The sequence below is a fragment of the Chinchilla lanigera genome, unplaced genomic scaffold (genome assembly GCF_000276665.1).
Source record: "Chinchilla lanigera isolate Chin_1 unplaced genomic scaffold, ChiLan1.0 scaffold00042, whole genome shotgun sequence".
Lineage (NCBI taxonomy): Eukaryota > Metazoa > Chordata > Mammalia > Rodentia > Chinchillidae > Chinchilla > Chinchilla lanigera.
In genome coordinates this window covers 1,000,816-1,019,988 of record NW_004955443.1, presented here as the reverse complement: position 1 = coordinate 1,019,988, position 19,173 = coordinate 1,000,816, and the positions used below count along the sequence as shown (strand labels likewise).

Genomic DNA, 19,173 nt, shown 5'->3' with positions numbered 1-19,173 from the left:
GATATCACATTATCAAACCCATTTAAAAGCCCTGAATTGGTGAATGTATTACCACCCATTTCTTTGTGCATATTTCTCTACATATGTGAACATGTAGTAGATTCACACATTGCTATGTTATCAATTAGAGTATATTATATTAGTGTTTTTCAATGTATTTCTTTTACTAAACAGTGTCTCATGGCTTTTTCTCAAAGTCAAGTCATAACAATGGGCAGAGCATAGTCTTCCACTCATTATATTTGATCAAGCTTGGTTTCCTGTTCTTAGAGGTAACTACTTCATTTGCTGTTACCAGTTGAGTATCTCTTACCTGGAATGCCTGGAACAGGAGATGTTGTGGATTTCAGAATTTTTTGTGCAGTTTGGAATACTTACATATAAATAATGTGGTATCTTGAATATAGGACCCAAGTCTAAACACAAAATTTACTTGCCTTTCACATGTATCTTACACACATAGCTTGAAAGTATAGTTGTACAATATATTTAATAACTTTATGACTCAGAGTTCCATAGCATAGAATTTTCTACTTGTGGTGTCATGATCATGCTCAAAATTTTATATTTTGAAGCATCTTGTAGTTTGAATTTTCAGATTAGGGATTTCAACATGTTCTATAAAAACACATGCAGTTAATATCACTTATTCTTTCAACAAGTATTTTGTGAGTTTCTAATAGGTAGCAGAAGTCCCTGATCTCATGTAGCTTAAAGTTAAGGTCAAGGAAATAGGTAAACAAGATTTAGAATTATCACAAATAAAAGAAAATTCTAGGGGCTGGGGATTTAGCTCAGCGGCAAAGCACCTGCCTGGCAAGCGCAAGGTCGTGAGTTCAGTTCCTGGTACCGGAGAAAAAACAAAAACAAAAGAAAATTCTACATATGATATACACTGTTGTATGTATTTATGAGATTATTTTAAAATATTTTTTCTCTAAAATATGATGATTTACATTCTCACAACCTAGAAAAATAATGCATTTTTCATGCCTAATCATGGTGGGATGAAATTATACTTTTTAGTCTGTGTGGTTTTTATGGACATGGTTAACATTTTTTTGTCTTAATTTTTCTATTATTAGTAATGAAATGATTAACTTTTTATGTCTGTTAGCCACTGAAGTTCCTTGGTAAATTGGTCATGCACTTTTCCTGTTTTTAAATGAGAGTTCCCTGTTCTTAGTAACTCATAGGGAAGTTTTATCTGTAGAGAGCAGAGCTGATGTTCATTTATTTATTTATTTATTTATTTTATTTTAAAGAATAAAAGAAGGATAACATAATAGTAGGGGGGACTTAGGAAATTACAGACAAAATGGTAGGAAATTATCAATGGTTATCGTTTTACATATTATTATCTACAAAATAGTTTCTCAGGAAAACAAATAGACAAATAATAGTGAGTTAGAGACAAGAGAGGTAGGAGATTATCAAGAGTTGTTGTGCTATATTTTGGTATCTTCAAAGAGGCTTCTAAAGAAAATAAATAGAGCTATACATGAGTGACCTATTGAAAAATCATTAACTATTCTCAATGGTTGTTGTTGATGTTCATTTAGATCCAAGTCTAGGCTGTTTGTGACTGCCACCCTGGTATATTTGCACACTTTTGAACCAGTTGTTAAATACTTTGAACAAAAACTGTGACAGTATATTAGCCATTTCTTACGTACATGGCAATTATTTATGTGGTTCATCATTTGTCATTGTATTAGTTTTCAATTACTTCCTAACAGTTAGTGGTGTGAAAGAACACAGGTCAAGTATACTGTCTTATATTATTGACAGGTCAGGAAAAGTACATCCTTTTCTCAGTCTCTCACAAGGCTGAAGTCCAGGTGTGAGCTGGGACTGTGATCTTATCAATGATCCAATCTTATCCTCTTCTTAGCTCACTGGTACTTGGCAGAAGTTGGTGTCTTGAGGTTGTAGGATCAAGGTTCCCACTCTACTGGCTGTCATCCTGGGGCCACTGGCAACTCCCAGAGCTTCCCTGTCACACGCGCTCTCCATAGCATGGCAGTTTTCTTCCTTAAGGTCTGCAGTAGGATTTCTCACTTTGGATCTGATTTTAAGGATGTCCAAATCCCATCACACTTGCAAGGTGTATACACCATAGGGACAGGAATCTTGAGGCCATCTGAGAATTCTGAGACACTGCTCTGACTGCGCCTCCCATGATCTCTAAATTTTGTTTAGGGTACTCTTCTTATCAAATGTTTTATATTTTCATTGAAGAAAATTTGTTGATTCTTACAGCTATAATATTATAAATATTAAAAATTGGAATATTATAGTATATATAATTTCTGCCAGTAATAGCATCTATACTGCCAGAAAATTGCAAAGATATATTTACCACATTTTTTTCTTAGGTTCACACATTTTTAAGCCAACTTTTGTTGCCTATGAATGCTTGAATATTTATCACATAATCAAAAATTAGTGAGTCATGTTGCATCTAATGTGTTTCATTATGACTATTGGTAGCACTTTTACTACAAAACCAGTATTATAGAAAATACAGATAAACCAAAATATGAAAATTTTAAAACCATCAGTAACCCCCAAAGTGGGCCATTGTTAGCATTCTTTTAGACTTTTGTTTCTGTGTGTGTGTGTCTGTGTGTGCATGTGTGTGTGTGTTTAAAATAAGAGTGGCATTACAGTATGCTTTTATTTTTCTAACTATTTTTCTTAAGACTTCATTATGACCACCTATCTAGTCTCTCCTTATTTTTCTAATAGTTATATTTCATCGTGTTATAGGAATTTCCACTCTACCATTAGTGAAGGTGGTTAGTAGTCACTTTCTGTGATACCAATGCTATAGCTAAACTTCTGTTGTGTATTTGCAAGGTTTACTGTTTCCCAGAAGTATTTGACCATAAATTTTTCTGTTCAGGAGGTATGTTGCATCTTGCAGTAAAAGTACTACATAAAAAATACAATGAAAAGCACTGCAATATATTTTGTATGTATAACATTTAAATTTTTGTATCTATAACATGTAAAAAGGCTAATATTAACTAGCATTCTCCCTCCTTAGTCCATGAATGTACACATCTTGTCCAAGTGAGTGTTTCTCTTCTATGTCCCTTCATTACAGAAGCAAAGCCAAGTGACTAGAATTAAATGTTATTCCTGAATGAACTATAATTGATAAGATACCTGTTTGGGAACCGTGGAGGTTTGCAATACTTCTAGAAAGTGCTAACTTTGCCTATAAACACTTCTTTACCATAGAAACATCCAAAGCTTCTGGTCTCTTTTATGCAGTGGTTTTAAAACAAGCACATACATGCACATGCACAGTAAATGGAAGTGGGGGTAAGAGTAAGAGCCAGTTCATTCCAGAACTTAATTCTGAGACCTATTATTTTCATTGAAATGAAAACTATATAGCAGTGTATCTGTGTTTTATTGACCAATGTCTCAAGATTTTCTAGCAAAAGTATTGCTTAGGAGACCTTTCTGTAAGGATTACTGCTCCTTAGAAATAACCCTTTACACACATGAAGCTGAAATAAACACATCTGATAACGAACTTACAAGTGTACAGTCCATGTACTAACAGCATCAGAACACCTGGGAGGGTGTCAGTGACACAGAAATTCAGGTCCCCTTCCGAGCTTCAATTAAAATCTTCATTTTAACAATACCCTAGGTAATTAATTTACATATTAAATTTTAAAACACTTCTTTAAAAGACTGCCAAAAGAAAATGCTATTTAAAAAGTAAACTTTTCTTTGTAGGATAGTGATAGATTTACAGGAAAGTTACAGAAATATAGAGATCTAGTAAACCCTTGTACTTAGTTTCCCCCATTGTTAAAGCTAATCATGTGATACATTTATCATAAGTACTAAGGGAATATTGATACAACATTTTTAGTTGAAAAATCCATGTTTTATTAGCATTGCCTTAGTTTTTACCTAATGTCCTTTTTTTCTCCCAGTATGCCTTGTAACGGTCAGTTTCTTAGACCTTTTTCTTTTGGATGAACTTAACAGTTTGTGGGACCCTATTGTGGGGTTTTGTAGTATATCCCTCCATTTTGGCTTTCTGGAGAGTGCCTTCATGGTATGTAACTTGTGAATCTATTGTACATGGGACTCTGTTGTACTTTACAAGAACAAGGATTTTGGAATTAGGCCTCCTAAGACTGAATCCCTCTTCTACTACTTAAGAACTACATATATGACATTGGGCACATTATCTAATTTCTTAGAATCTCAATTTTTAAAAAGTTTCAATGACATGAGCTACTTCATTGGTTAAGAGAGACAAGGTCATTCATGTATAGATGCTCTACCGAGGAAAAGGACCCCCAAAAAGAATGAGACGTCTCTTTGCAAAAAGAAGCACTTTATTTAAGCTGGTACCCAGCGGCACAGAGTACAGATGGGCTCTGCAAGCTGCTTCGCGGGGAGGAGAAGCAGCACGGAGCTTATAAAGTGAGAAACCACAAAGGGGAGGCATTCAATACCCAGATCTTGTCTTTGCAGAGTGCTAGGTACTTTTGGTGGTTATAATTCTCAGACCCAATGCTTTTCACAAGAACATCAAGTTAACAAGTTGGCTCTTGTGGTTTTTGCATTGTCTGTGAACTGTAGCAGAGGATTTTTATTTTTTTTTAATTTATTTATTTATTTTTGGTTGAGGAGCAAGGAAGGCCTTTATTAGAGAACAAGTTGCAAACATGGACACCAAGACCCAGCACCCACAGTCTGGACTGCCATGGGAGAATTTTTAAATTATGTTACATTCTGAAGGGAATATAATAGTTAGATAGCAGAGGATTTTTAGCAGGGGGGTTTTGAGGGTACAATGGGTGACTGGAGGGTGAGGGGAAACGGCGCATACAGAACAGGATGGCGGTGCTTTTGTCAGGTTACAACAATAGACACTTAAAAATCATGGCCAGCGTTAAGCCACCCATGAGTAATAGCTGCTGTTAGTGTTACTCTTGTAATCAGTGTTGTTAAAATAAGGAATAGGGAAAAAAATAGGTTCGTTTCTTAAGGAACCCATGGTTCAGTATAAAAGGCAGGTTAAAGTCAGTGTCTTGGTTACTTTTCTCTCGTTGCTGGGACAAAATACCCAATGCCCAAAATGAAGGAAGGAAAGGTTTATTTAGCTTACAGTTTGTGGAGGTTTCAGTCCATACTTGGCTGGCTCCGAGGCAGAAGGTAGCAAAGCAACAAGAGCAAAGGGGGGAATGGCAGCCGAACAGCAAAGCAGCCAGAGCAAACCGGAGGAATGGCGGCAAGCAGCTTCTTTTTCTGCCTTACTTTGTAAACAGGCTACCCCCACCTAAGGGGCATGTAGCTCTCACATAATCTTTGCCCTTCTCTTCCACAGGCTCAGGATGTATACAAAGTAAGCACCCTGGCTTCCTGCTGAGTTACTTAGCCAAACCTCTAGACTCCCCAAGTTGACACAATATATCAAGCATAACAGTCAGTATTCTTGTTCCACTGAGACAGTTTTGGAGGTGGATGAAACTTTATGTCTTGAAGGCAAGAAATCAGACATTCTTGGAATGTTAGAAATGCATAGAAAATTAATTCAGCACAGGAGCTTTGGGTCTCAGTGATATGTGGATGATACAGTTGGAGGAAGCTTTGTTGAGTGTACTGTTTACAAATATGAAAGCTGGAGTGCTGGAGATGCTTGGGAAATTAGTGCACTGTGGAAGGTTGAGTGGAAAATGTGTGGATGAGGCAGTTGAAGGAAACTAGTTTTTCAGCCTTGGTTTTGGCCCTGTGGAGACCATACCATAAAGTATGATAAACTATTGCATGAGCTCATCCCCAGTTGTTCCAAATATGAAATCAGTGCAAATAATAGGCCATAAATAGGTTTTGAAGAAAGGAAAATAAGATAGATCTAAGATTAAGTAAAGGAAATACATAAAGTAGATAATTCAGTACCTAACTCAAGATCCTCCTTCAGACACAGAATAGATTACAAACGTTGTATATTTTCCTGGATGAGTCATAAAGCAAGAATTCCTGGATCCTTTGAAGCATTCATGGAACCAGTTAGAACCTACTTTAAAAGAAGTATTAAGTTTTCATTTCTATTTGAAAAATTTTGCTTGTTGATATGATGATAAATTTTGTTTCTCATACCAAACTTAATTTTTTTATTGGTCCCAGAACTATACACTGGTAGATTTGTTTTCTGAACCACATTGTAACTGTCTGTTCTATGTACTTCTTGTAGCTTTCCCCCAAATGATTGCAAATTGAATCAATCTCTGAAATCTGGATTCTGGATTCTACTCCAATTCTGCTTGTTGGGCTGTTTTGTCCTACAGTAATAGTTGAGCTGCCTGGTATCAGTGCCGATCCATGGTTGCATGGTGACTGATTTCCCTAATGATGACAAGAGAAGTTGCATGTCCATGAAGTACAGCTTTCATTTACATGGCCTTTGAAGTATTCTACTTTTAAAATGGCATCATGTCATCAGTAAATTTCTCGGGCTACTCAAGTGTTTATCTGTCTTAGCCTTGTGGAAATTTTGGGTTGGAATGCTCTTTCCATTGGGGTGCTGTCTACTGCATTGCAAGATAATCCATGGCCTTTTAGCAATGAATAGCCAGTAGCACCCCTTCCACAGTTACATAACAACCAAAAGTTCCCCCGGGGGCAAGTTAAGAAACACTGAGCAAACCTAAAATACACAAGCCAATGCAGATAATCTATGAGTAGTGCATATATGAATTTTCTCTGGAATCAGGAAGACCTAAATTCAAATCCTAACTCTATCTCCAGTCAACTGTTTAACTATAATTGAAGTACTTTATCTCTCTGGGCCTTAATTTCCTTAATTACAGGGAGATACAAAAATAGTTCCTATTTGACGATATTATTTTGAATATGAAAGAAAATATATACATGTATATACAGACGTGGGTACACAGGACCTAAACAGATGCTTGTTAAAAGAAAAATCTCAATAAATGTTACATCCTTACGCCACAACATTCCTGTCATGCTAGAGATATTTAATTCACATATATATTCGTTCTTTTAATGAATATATTTTTAAACTACAAAACACAGAGTCATTAAAACCGGACAGAAGATTGGTTTCCCTAATGATTTCCCTATGTAAAAGTTAGGGAGATTGGCCATCTATTGAAATTGGCCATTCCCACATGACTATCCTTAGAAACAGCAGAGCATTAGGACTCAGAGAAAAACTTGGGAGGAAGAGGGAAAGAGTTCTCTTTAAACCTTTAAACTGTTCTCTTAATTTTAAGATGACTACTACTTGTTTATTCTACAAGTATGTGTTAAGTACCTATCAGCTACTGCTTTGGACTCTGAGATTATCTTATTAATGAAAAAATCTGCCCTTTTGAAGTCGATATTCTTGGATGATTATATATATTCCGTATATGGATGTAGTGTGGAGATGCTGGTGAGTACTGGAGAGGTCTGACCTGGGAAGCCGTCGCTGACGGGTACATGAGAGACTTGAAGGAGGAGAGGGCGCCAGCGAGCCATACCGACATCTGCTGAAAGAACGTTGCAGACTTCCACGTGGTTTCAAGTGGAACCACACAAGTCTGGTTCCAGTGAGAAGTCAGAAGGTGTAGGTTCAGAGGGCGTGTGCACAATGAGATCACCAAGGAGAGTTTGCAGGTGGAGAAGAGAAGGAGCTCCATAGTCTCCAACATTGGGGCTTAGGAGAAGGATATCAGATAAATTAAGCAGCAATAACCATTGAAGAAGGAGGGGGAAATAGGTGAATGTGGTGTTAGAGAATGAAAAAGGGATATTTGAAAAAGGAAAGGATGGTAAACTGTGTTGGATAATATTAAGAGCTCAAATGAAGTGAGAACAGACCTGTATGTTCACGAGACTTGGCAGTGTGGAACTTACGGGTGACCACTACGAAAGTAGTGTCAGTGGGGAGCTGGGGACAGAAAGTCCTGAAACTGGTTGAGGAAGGACCGGTGTGAGTATCAGGGGAGTAGTTGCAAAGATGTAGCACTTGAGGAATCCAGAAGGTGGGATTCAGATCACAGCAGAAGGTTTGACATTTGAAACCAAGACAGTCTTTTTCCATAGTAGCAGGAAGAAAGTCAGAGTGTAGATACAGATGCAGAGAAAGTGTTAGACTTGATGAACAAAAAAGAATACAGTTTCTATTTGATTGTTTCTATTTAAGACACATGCTAGGTTTATTAACTAAGGAGGTGCATGGGGGATTTGAAGGCCAGGTTTGAAGGCAAGGGAGGATATGCCGTAGCTGTAGAAGTAGCCACCTTATAAGTTCTCAGGCAAATTCACCTTATCAGTTCTCCGATGTGACCCAGTGTGGTTTTTATCCCTCAGCCAAGAGACTGGAGTCTTATCAGGAAGCTGTGTCGGAAGACGAAGACTGTACAGATACTCTCAGTGGCTCCCTCAGCAACGTGGCAAAACCAAGAGCCCCCTGCTGCAGGACAGTCGTTAGCAGGCCCCTGGGGAGCAAGTCCTCAGATCATCTCTCTGGGAGCATGTCTGCTGCAGGAAATGGAGAAAGAGCCGCTGAAGTGCTTCATTCCAGACAAGCTGCTTTCAGCAGCCCCATTGTAAGTGTTTGCATGACTAGCCTCTTGCATGTCCACAAGAATGAGGAAACAACAGCCTCAAATGGAACCAAATTCTGTTTTCTTTTCTACTGGAAAAGAGACTGTGATATATAACAAATGTGACGCATGATCGCAACACATAATGCGTGTAAACAGACCATATCACCTTCTAATTTTTGAAATAATTCATTGTTGAGAAGTCACGTATCATTTCTGAAAACTATTTCTGGTCAGGTCTGACCATGTCTGAGCTTGAAAAAGGCTACTTAGGTTTAATGATCATAACTCTCTCAGGACCAACAAAGCTTACCAGATTTATCTCATAGCCAGATAAGTATGTGTAACTGATAGATGAACGCATAGGCCTTTCAAAGATTTCTTCATCCCTTTGTAATTGTCTTTCATATGCCACCAAACCTGTGACCTCTTCCCCATTCCTAGTCCCCTAAAGGGCACTTTCTGAATAGTTCATTTCACAGCTCAGAAAAATGTGTTTTTGAGTCCCAGTAGGAGTGTTACACATTAACAAACCCTACTTACTGCATAAAAATATAGAGTGTAGAACATGGGAAATAGAGGAGAGATGTCCATGTAAAAGAATTGGAAATCAAAATTTTACAGTACTTAAAATTACTTCTATGAAATTTCCACTTCATTCTCTGCCTTTCTTGTCATATTTGTGCTTGTACTTTACTAAGATGGAGATTCTCCATTCATTGTACAAGCTATAATTCCACAAGATGTGACATAACAAGAGTGACTCAGCTTTGGGGAACCCTCGCATTGCCATAGAAAGTCATGTATGATTTTCATAGTACTGTAGATATGTAATGAGAGTACGCTCCAGGGTTCTCACATGGCCTGAGACAGCCAGAGAGAAATCTACCAGCTCTTTGCAAACTTGCCAAAAAATATGTGGTCACACATAGCAGCTAGAGTGACTCTCTCAGTCCAACTCATTTCTGTGGCACAAGGGCAGTGATGGCAAACCAATGGCATGCATGTGGCAGTGGGCTCTTCATAACACTGGAAGCTCTGGAAGGCTCACCATCACTGCACTAGGATATAATGTCCATTACATTGTATCTGTGCCATATGGTAAGCTGTTTTAGACATCTAGACTTCATTTCACTCCAACTTTTAAAAAGAAATGAAGGAATACACATAGCGCTCTCTGTACAGTCACTTTAAGTCTGTATTAGAAATACACTATGTATGGATATATATTTCTTCTATGTTGTTTTTTCTATGTATCTTTCTACTGAACTTTTGCATAGTCCACCCACCTGAAAACAAGCCCCTGTTGAGTCCTGTTTAGTGGGAAGTAATACAGTGTTGCCCAGCAAGCAAGCCTGTGCCATGCCCTCCTCAATGACTGCTGATTAAGCCTCATGCTCTTACTGGAACCAACAAGCACTTCTTAAAGCCCCTTTATGTATCCCATTTTCCTTGTAGGAAATATATTCTCTCTATCCCACTCTGCTACACAAAACTGATGAAGCATTTATTTCTTTAAGAACTGTTTTTAGTATCAATTTTTCTGAATGTTCTCAGATTTTCTTTCCTCGGCTTCCAAGCTCTGCTTGCGCATTCTCTCTGTCCCTTGGTCTATATTGTGATGGCTAATTTCTGCATCTGACACAGCTACTAGCTCCCTAAGAGCAGTCATCTTGAAGGCGCAACATTTTGGAACAGTGTCTGGCACATTCTCAAAGTACTTTTGAAGGCTGTTGCATGAAGCTGCTCCATTTTGTTTTTACTTCCCCTATATTCTACAGTGTCATTCTATTGTGTCACTGTCTTGTTGTGGTTGTTCTAGTTTAGTTTCATGTTTTGAAAAATTACGATCCTATATATAGGATTCCACAAAACATAAACTCATCTTTCATTCTTAGTCTGAGATGGCTGTATAATCTTTGGCTTAAAACATGAACAACTGTAGAAATTTTTCGTATGATTCTAAAAGCCCATCCATGAATCCCTGGTGATGGACACTGTTTGAGAACATAAAGCAAACTAAGATACCTAAAAGTAAAATGTAGAAGTAGGAGATGGTGTTAGAGCTGCCTGTTCAACTTTATCTCCTTTCTATAGTATCTTTGTCCGTCATTTGTTTGCTTATTTGTTTTTTGTTTTTGTTCCAGTACCAGTAATCAAACTCATGACCTTGCGGTTGCCAGGCAGGCACTATGCCGCTGAGCTAAATCCCCAGCCCCCTAAATCCCCAGCCCCCTCCATCACTAAACTATAGATATTTTGAGATCTCTATAAACAATTAGAGTGAGTTCTTGTCACCTTCAGTTTGAAAAAAATTATTTAAGGTATTTTAATGCCATCTAAAAGCTTCAGCAAATAATGTAGGAAAGCCAAGAAAGTCCTGGCCAATTTTACTTCTTTAATTTGGATTTAAATAGGGGAGGGGAAAAAGGAAGGAAGAAAGATTGATAGGAGGGTAAATCTCATATTTGAAATGGTCAGATGTCATCATAGATTAGGAAAAAGATGTATGTCTCCCAAATAAGGCTTTGTTTACATTGTGAGAAGCTATCCATGTTGGAATCACTATTCTGTGCTTAAATTAGGAGTTTAAGTTTTCTTAGAATTTTAATAAAATGTCTATTTTAAGCCTTCTAGAGAGTAACATCCTTTCAGTCAATTTCTGTACCCTTTTCCTTGTTGAATATAAGATCAACAAGTATGTACAACTATAACCTTCAATTTTTATCCTTATGCCAGGTCTGAGATAGGGATCCAAAATCAGTAAGATACGGTCCTCACTTTAAAGGAACTTCCAGGCTCTCTGGGGTAAGGAGACAAGTGTGTAGTTATTTAAAGCAAAATAGTGTGGGCCTGGTTCTCAACTTAATGGGCCTTTCCTGATGGCAGAAGCTGTGCATCACAGGAAAAAAGTAACTGTTGCTTTTATTATACAAGTACTCATTGCAGATTTGGATCATAAGAGAATATCTACGGACAGTCATATTGAAAAAATTGAACGTGATGTCTGTTACCTCTTCAATTCAGCCACTATGTTAGTCACAAGAGATCATTGCATAAAAACCAACTGAAGTGGAGGAATGCTCCCTACCTATAGCTTTACTTTGATACTAACCATTCCTTAAATGTTTTTTCTGAGTTCTTTTATTTATATGGTTTTTTCGTGTTTTCAGGGTCTTCCATGGTCCTGAGTTTCTAGATTGTTCTCACTTTAGTTGGACAGTTCTTATCCACACAGTTTTGCTGACCAGCATAAAATACATGCACGTGGGGGCACACTTACACACACACACACACACAAACACACACAGTTTGGCCAGCCTTGGTGCTATTTTTCTTCTCCCTGTTCTCATGATTATGGGAATAGGTTTCAGTCATACAATCATCTGCTTGGGGTACTTAGGGAGAAGTTTAAGAATGCTTTGTGACAGCTGATGGTATGGACTTTTTAATTCCGTGTGAGCTGACAACCTGTATAAAATGAGTACATGTCCTTTAAGAGGGAAAGAAGGAAAAGGGAAATTAGATTACTTGGGTTCTGCTGCACTGAGATCATCTCATTTATCTTGGACAGTCACCCTGGGAAGTATGTGTTATTTTTACCATTATATGGAAGACAGTGCTCAAAAAGTTAAGTAAGCTGCTTGAGGATACCAGTTAGGATGTAAGACCCGAACTAAGGAGCTAAGACTTGAACCTAAACCCATGAGAATGTTAGCTACACGCTCTTTTCTTATGACACCTCAACTGTCACTGAACTCCCAAGCATAAACCTAAGCCAGGGCCTTCTGAGTCCAAGATCACACATCTCTGTATTTTATTCTTTTCTCTAAATCACTTCTCTTGGTTTCCTGCAGTCAGTGTGATTTATTGTTCAGCATCCCAACTCTTCTAAAATAGATCAGTGATTTTGTAAAACCTGGAGTATGACAGATAGTCCCTCTTTCGGCTTTGTTTACACATTTGTAAAGCAACTGATTATATGTAGCAGGATTCTAATCTGATTTTTTTTATTTTAAAGAGAAAAAAACAATAAAAAAAAACAACAAAGACCAAAAGAAAACAACACAAAAACAACAAAAAAAAATGATACAGAGTTTCAAAACAAAATCATAGGAAATTAACAATTGTTTGTGTATTACATATTGTCATCTTCAGGGAAGTTGCTCAGATTACCGCATGTAAGGAAGGATGCAAGGTTTACCAAACAGGGGCTGAGGATTTAGCTCAACGGCACAGCGCCTGCCTGGCAAGCGCAAGGTCATGAGCTCGATTCCCAGTACCAGAAAAAAGCCAAAAAAAAAAAAAAAAAAGAAGAAGATTTACCAAACAATTAAAGAAAATAAAAATAATAGAAAAACATTAGAAATGATACAGAGCTTCACAGGAAATTCAGCAATGGTTGTTATATTGCACATTGTTGTCTTCAAATTAGTTGTTCAGATTACCAGATAATAAGCTTGCAAAATTGATCAAAAAAATTTAAGCATTACCTGTTCCTTTCAATAAACCAATAGACATCAGCAGTACAATTATCCCAGTTATCCTTGTACACACATATAGTTTTTATTCCCTTCTTTCTTTCGTTCTTTTCTCCTTTCCCTCATCCCAGTTGTTCTTTCCCTTTGAGCAATTTCTTTCCCTTTCTCAATATCTATTGTACCTTTCGGGTTTTATTTACCCTTTCAGGTTCTTAAACTAGGGAGACAATATGATGTTTACACATGTGGGTCTGATTTATTTCACTTATGAATATGTACTCTAGCTGCATACATTTACCTATAAAAGCCTCAAGTTTCTTTTTTTATAGCTGAGTAATACTCCAGTAATATATAAAAATATGACATTTTTTTTCCATTCCTTAGTTGATGGGCATTTGAGTTGTTTCCAAGGTTTAGCTATGACAAATTGTGCAACTATAAACATGAGTTCACATATATTTCTGTGGTATGATGTTTTCAATTTTTCTGGAAAAATACCCAGAAAAGGATTAGCTAAATTAAGTGGTACCTCTAATCCTAGTTTTGTGAGGAATCTCCACACTGATTTCCACAGTGGGTTCACCACTCTGCACTCCCACCAGCAGTGGAGAAGGATTGCTTTTTCCCCTGCAGCTCTTCCAACATTCATTGGTTGATTTCTTGATGATAGCCGTGCTTTCTGGGGTGAGATAGAATCTCAGTGTTGTTTTAATTTACATTTCTCCAATGACCAATGATGTTAAATATTTTTTCATATATTTATTTGCCATTAGTATTTCTTCATCTGAGAAGTGTATATTCATCTTACGTGCCCATTTTTAGTTTGGGTCTTTGAATTTGGGGGGCTTGGTATTTTTTAATGCTCTATATGCTCAAGATAGCAGTCCATTATCTGATGGACAGTTGCCTAAAATTTTTTCCCAATTTGTAGGCTTTCTTTTTACACTTTTGGTGATTTCTGTAGTTGTGCAAAAACTTTTCAGTAAGATGTGATCCCAGTTGATTCTTTGAAGTATTTCCTGTGCAGTTTGGTTTTTGTTCGTGAACTCTGCCTACCCCTGTTTTCAAAATTTCTATCTACTTTCTCTTCCAGTAGATTTAGCATTTCTGTTTGAATATTTAGATCTTTGATCCATTGTGACTTTATTTTAGTGCATGGTGATTGACATGGGTCTAATTTTAGTGTTCAGGATGTGGAAACCCAGTTTTTCCAGCACCATTTATTAAAGAGGCTATCTTTCTTCCAGTGAACATGTTTGGCCCTTTTGTCAGGGATAAGGTGGCTGAGTGTGTTTACAGGTGTGTCTGCATCTTCTAATCTGGTCCACTGATGAATATCAGGTCTGTTTTTTGCCAATACCTTGTTGATTTTATCACAGTAGTTTTGTAGTGTAATTTCAAGTCAGAGATTGTGATGCCTCCTGCCTTTCCTTTGTTTCCCAGGATTGCTTGTGCTATTCTAGGCCTCTTCTGGTTCCAGATGAATTTTAGGAATGTTTTATACTAATGGTATTTTAATTGGGACTGCATTGAATTTGTACAACAATTTTGGGAGTATGGCCATTTTCACAATGTTGGTTCGTCTTATCCATGAGCAAGAAATATCTTTCCATTTTGTGAGATCCTCTTTGATCTCTTTTTTAAAGTACTGTAATTTTCACTGTATAGATCTTTTACTTCCTTTGTTAGATTGATTCTTAAGTATTTCATTTTTTTGTATGCTATTGTCAAAGGTGTGGTTTCTCTAATTTCTTTCTCAGTGTGTTTGTTGTTTGTGTATAGGAATCCTATTGATTTTTGAGTGTTGACTTTGTATCCAGCTATGCTACTGAATTTGACTATTAAATCTACAAGTATTTTGGTTGATTTTTGGGGTCTTCTCTGTAGAATATCATGTCATCTATGAATAATGATTTCACTTCTTCCTTTCATATCCTTACTCCTTTTATTTCTCATTCTTGTTTAATTGCTCTGGCTAATGTTTCCAGCACTATATTGAGTAGAAATGGTGATAGTGGACATTCTTGTCTTGTTCCTGCTTTTAAAGTGAAAGCTTTCAGTTTTTGTCCATTTAGTATGATGTTGGCTCTTGGTTTGTCATAGATGGCTTTTATCAGAGTGAGATAAAGACTATCTATTCATATTTTCTGTAGGATTTTTATCATGAATGAGTGTTGGATTTTATCAAAAGCTTTTTTTGCATCTATTGAGATGATCATGTGTTTTTTGTCTTTGGCTCCATTCATACAGTTATTAAATAAATTGATTTGTGTATATTGAACCATCCCTGCATTCTTGGGATGAATCTCACTTGGTCATGGTGTATAATCTTATTGATAATTTGCTGCATTCTGTTTGTTAGTATTTTATTGAGAATGTTTGCATCTATGTTCATTAGGGAGATTGGCCTATAGTTCTCTTTTTTGATTGGGTCTTTTTCTGATTTTGGTATCAGAGTAGTACTTGCTTCAGGAATGAGTTGGGGAGAATTACTTCCCTTTTAATTTCATTAAAGAGTTTAGGAAAGACTGGTGTTAGACCTTTCCTAAACTTCTTGTAGAATTCAGCTGTGAATCCATCAGGACCTCGGGTTTTCTTTGTTGGTAAGTTTTTTTATTACATTTTCAATTTCATTGGCTGATACTAAGTTCTTTGGAATTTTTTTGTGTGTCAATTCCTGCTGTTTCATTGACACCTATGAGTCTTATATTGTTTTTCTTTGCATCATTTTGCTGCTGTTGAATTGTTATTTCCTGGTTCCTTGTTATTTTTCACAGATCTTCCCTTCTGTGATCATTAGCTGCAGTGCTATCTTCAATGCCTGAAAATCTGTCTTCAGTTTCATTCAAGTGTTTTTTTCTAGCTTCTGTGGAATTTTTAATTTCCTGGATATCTCTTTGAATCTGTATCATGCATTCTAAGTCTTTCCTATGTTGTTCATTCAAGATTTCTATCATTTTTGTATGTCCCTCTATTTTTTTAAATCTGTGTTTTTTAGATGTGCTAAGCAATTCTCATTGTTGTCATTTCTTTTTTTACCTGAGAGACTGTTTCTGATCTGATTTTTTTTCTATAGCCTGATGGAGTTTCTTTACTTCAGTTGCTATCATTTCACCAATTTCAGCTGTGTGGCTTCCAAGCTCTTCTATATCAGTATCTCCTGGACTTGTTCTGGGTGGGGTAGAGGTCTGAGATTGCAATTGCTCCTTCATTTTGTCATTTTCAAAGATCCTGAGGTTCCCTGGGTCTCGGCATCACTCCTGCATTGATGTACTGTGGGGTGCAGCATTGCTGCTCTCTGGGGAAGCTCACCAAAACCCCCAAGGTCTCCTGGGGTTCAGTGTTGCTCCCACTACAGTGGAGGGGGACACAGCTCTCAGAGGCTCTCAAGGCTCCTGAAGCTCCCTAGGGCTCAGCGTGGCTCCCACAATGGTCTCTAATCAGATTCCTACTATGACATTGTTTTGTTAAAACTAGTATTCTCAAATTAGTGTAAGAAACACTGCATTAAGCAAAAGGGAATACTTCTTTTTCATAACAGAAGTTCTTAGTGCAAATCATTACTAAGCACCTTTAAGGGGAGGGCATAATGTGATCAGAGAACTCTTGGAAAACTGTTTGTTAATCCTTATGATGAATGTGATCATTATGTATGCCTAAATTGCACGAGTAAACTTAATTAAAACTGTTCGTTAATGCCTTATGAGATATTACTATAAAATGCAGTTTAAATACATTTGCCTACTTGTAATTATTTATATTTTAGTGAGTTAGTTTTTACAACAGCAGTATATTCAAAAGTAATATGATTCAAGTAAAAACTTCACTTAAAAAGAATTGGTACTTTTCTATTATTACTGAGTGAATCTATGACCAACGTAGAATTCTAAGCATGATAAAGTATATGTCTGGCACTGCATATTTTTAAATAAGAAATATGCACTCAACTAGATTTTGTTATAGGTTACCTCCTAGTTAGCTTAAGAGTCAAGAAAACCTCTGCTTATAATTATAGTCTGGGTTTTCTATTTATTTTTATATCTTATATTTTCCTGTTGTCATTTCCTATTATATTATATGCAGTAAGCTTGTTTTGGTTGCTTCATTTAGATTTTGATTATAAAAATTACTTCTCATGATGATAACAGTAACAACACTTTGTCTCATTGAATCTTTAGGAAACAGATGTGGTACCAGATACGAGGCTTTTGAATAAATTTAGTCAGATTACACTGCATCTCTTTACCCCACTAGACGGGACCATCCAAAGGCCGCCACTGGAGACTTTGTACATCATGGACTTCTTTATTGCTCTGGCGATTTGCAATACAGTAGTAGTTTCTGCTCCTAATCAACCAAGACAAAAGGTAAAGTCTCTAAAGCAAACAAGGGTCAGCAGAGCAGTAGAGAATGTTGGGTTGCCATGAATGTATACTGGCCTTGTTATGTTACAATAACAAATAGTAGTGGCAACTAACAATAGCAGGTGTTTAACATGTATCAGAACTTATTATTTGTCCTGCACTTACCATGTTCTAAATGATTTAGTGATATCAATTTGTTTAATTCTCCCAATGATTCTGAGAGTTAGGTACTTAATATACTGTTCCCCGTGTTACAGATAAGTTTAATTTTCTTAGGGTCACAACACTAGTTTTTAGAGGAGGTGAAATTTGAACCTAGGAAGCATGGCTTGGTGTTATAACATGATTTGCCAATGAGAACATTTATTTTGCTTTTTGTTCCTTACCAATTGAAGTTCCTGAGACCTCCAGCATATATTCACAACATCAAATAAAATATAAAGTACATTGGATTCACTGTCATATTTGATGATAAAGTACCTTTTTCATGTTCCAGTTGGGTTTGTTTAATTCAATCTGAAATCCACTATAATATACATAAAATTTTCAGATCTTATAAAATGTAGTTTGTGTCTTAGAATTCATGGAGAATTCATTACCTGTTAAGAAAATAACTTAGTTTAGAGGCTGGTGATTCACCACTTGGCTGTGCTAGCTTTTTTGTGCATAACTCTATCCTTTTCCACATATCCCCTTAAAATTCAATTTGCCTCACAACTCAATTAAATTTTAATTTTCCATCAGATCATTTTCTTTTGGCAACTTCAGAGGTGGTCAACTTTAATATAAAAGTAATTTCCTTGTAATTAAGATCCATTTGATCTGAAACTGTATTTTTACAAGGTTTTGCCTTGAAAGTTGCTCTTTGAAAAATGATTATATAGTCAGAGGATAAATCACTGGATGTTTTTTGTTTCCTATAACACTTTTTTCTCTCATACATCTGTTTCTAAGTTGGCATCTGCATAAGAAATATTGTTTCCCTCATTCCCAAGTAATATGATATTCCACTGTCAGAAAGAAAATCTCTATGACACATGTGGGAACTAAAGCTTCACAGTATTTCAAAATAATGGCAGAAAAGCAGTTTATATGGGCTAATCAGAATTAATTTGCTGCAAGAGCAAGGTCATGAGTTCGATTCCTGGTACTGGAAAAAAAACCCAAAAAACAAACAAACAAAAAAGAATTAATATGCAATATAAAAATCTCATGTATGATTAAGTTTTTTTTCTTTTTATTCTGAGTTGCCAAAAACTTCAAAAATTGACACATATGAGACCCTCAAACTAGCATAAGTTTACTAATTTTTAAGAGGAAACTTTTCAATTCCTCAGGCATTTTTGAATGAGAAAAGTTTATAATCCAAATAATTGATTGCCCATGATTAGTATTAAATTCTAAGTTTAATCACTGATAAAAAAGATCTAGGCCAGACATGGAGATTCATGGCTATAATCCAAGCACTCTGGGAAGCTTTAGACAAGAGGATTACAATGTGAGTCCAGCCTGGGTAATTTTGTAATTTAGCAAGATCTTGTCTTAAAAAAGAAAAGGGCAAGGGTCTGGGATGGTAGCTCAGTGCAAAGACCATGATTTTGATCCCCAAGTTTCCCACCAACACACACACACACACACACACACACACATGCACACACGCACACATGAGTGTCTAAAACCAGGGTATAAATAGGAAAAATGTCTACAAAAATAGAAAATCTAAATCATATT

General features: G+C 36.5%; 1 protein-coding gene across 2 annotated transcripts in view; it reads left to right on the top strand.

Annotated features, from left to right (window-relative positions):
* Positions 1–19,173, top strand: part of Atp10d (ATPase, class V, type 10D) — a 99,831-nt gene that overhangs the window by 52,809 nt on the left and 27,849 nt on the right. For both annotated transcript variants that reach the window (XM_013518093.1, XM_005391891.2), the window contains exons 10-11: positions 8,362–8,600; positions 17,257–17,445. In XM_013518093.1, coding sequence (XP_013373547.1) covers positions 8,362–8,600; positions 17,257–17,445 — 428 coding nt within the window. The remainder of the gene's footprint in view (positions 1–8,361; positions 8,601–17,256; positions 17,446–19,173) is intronic.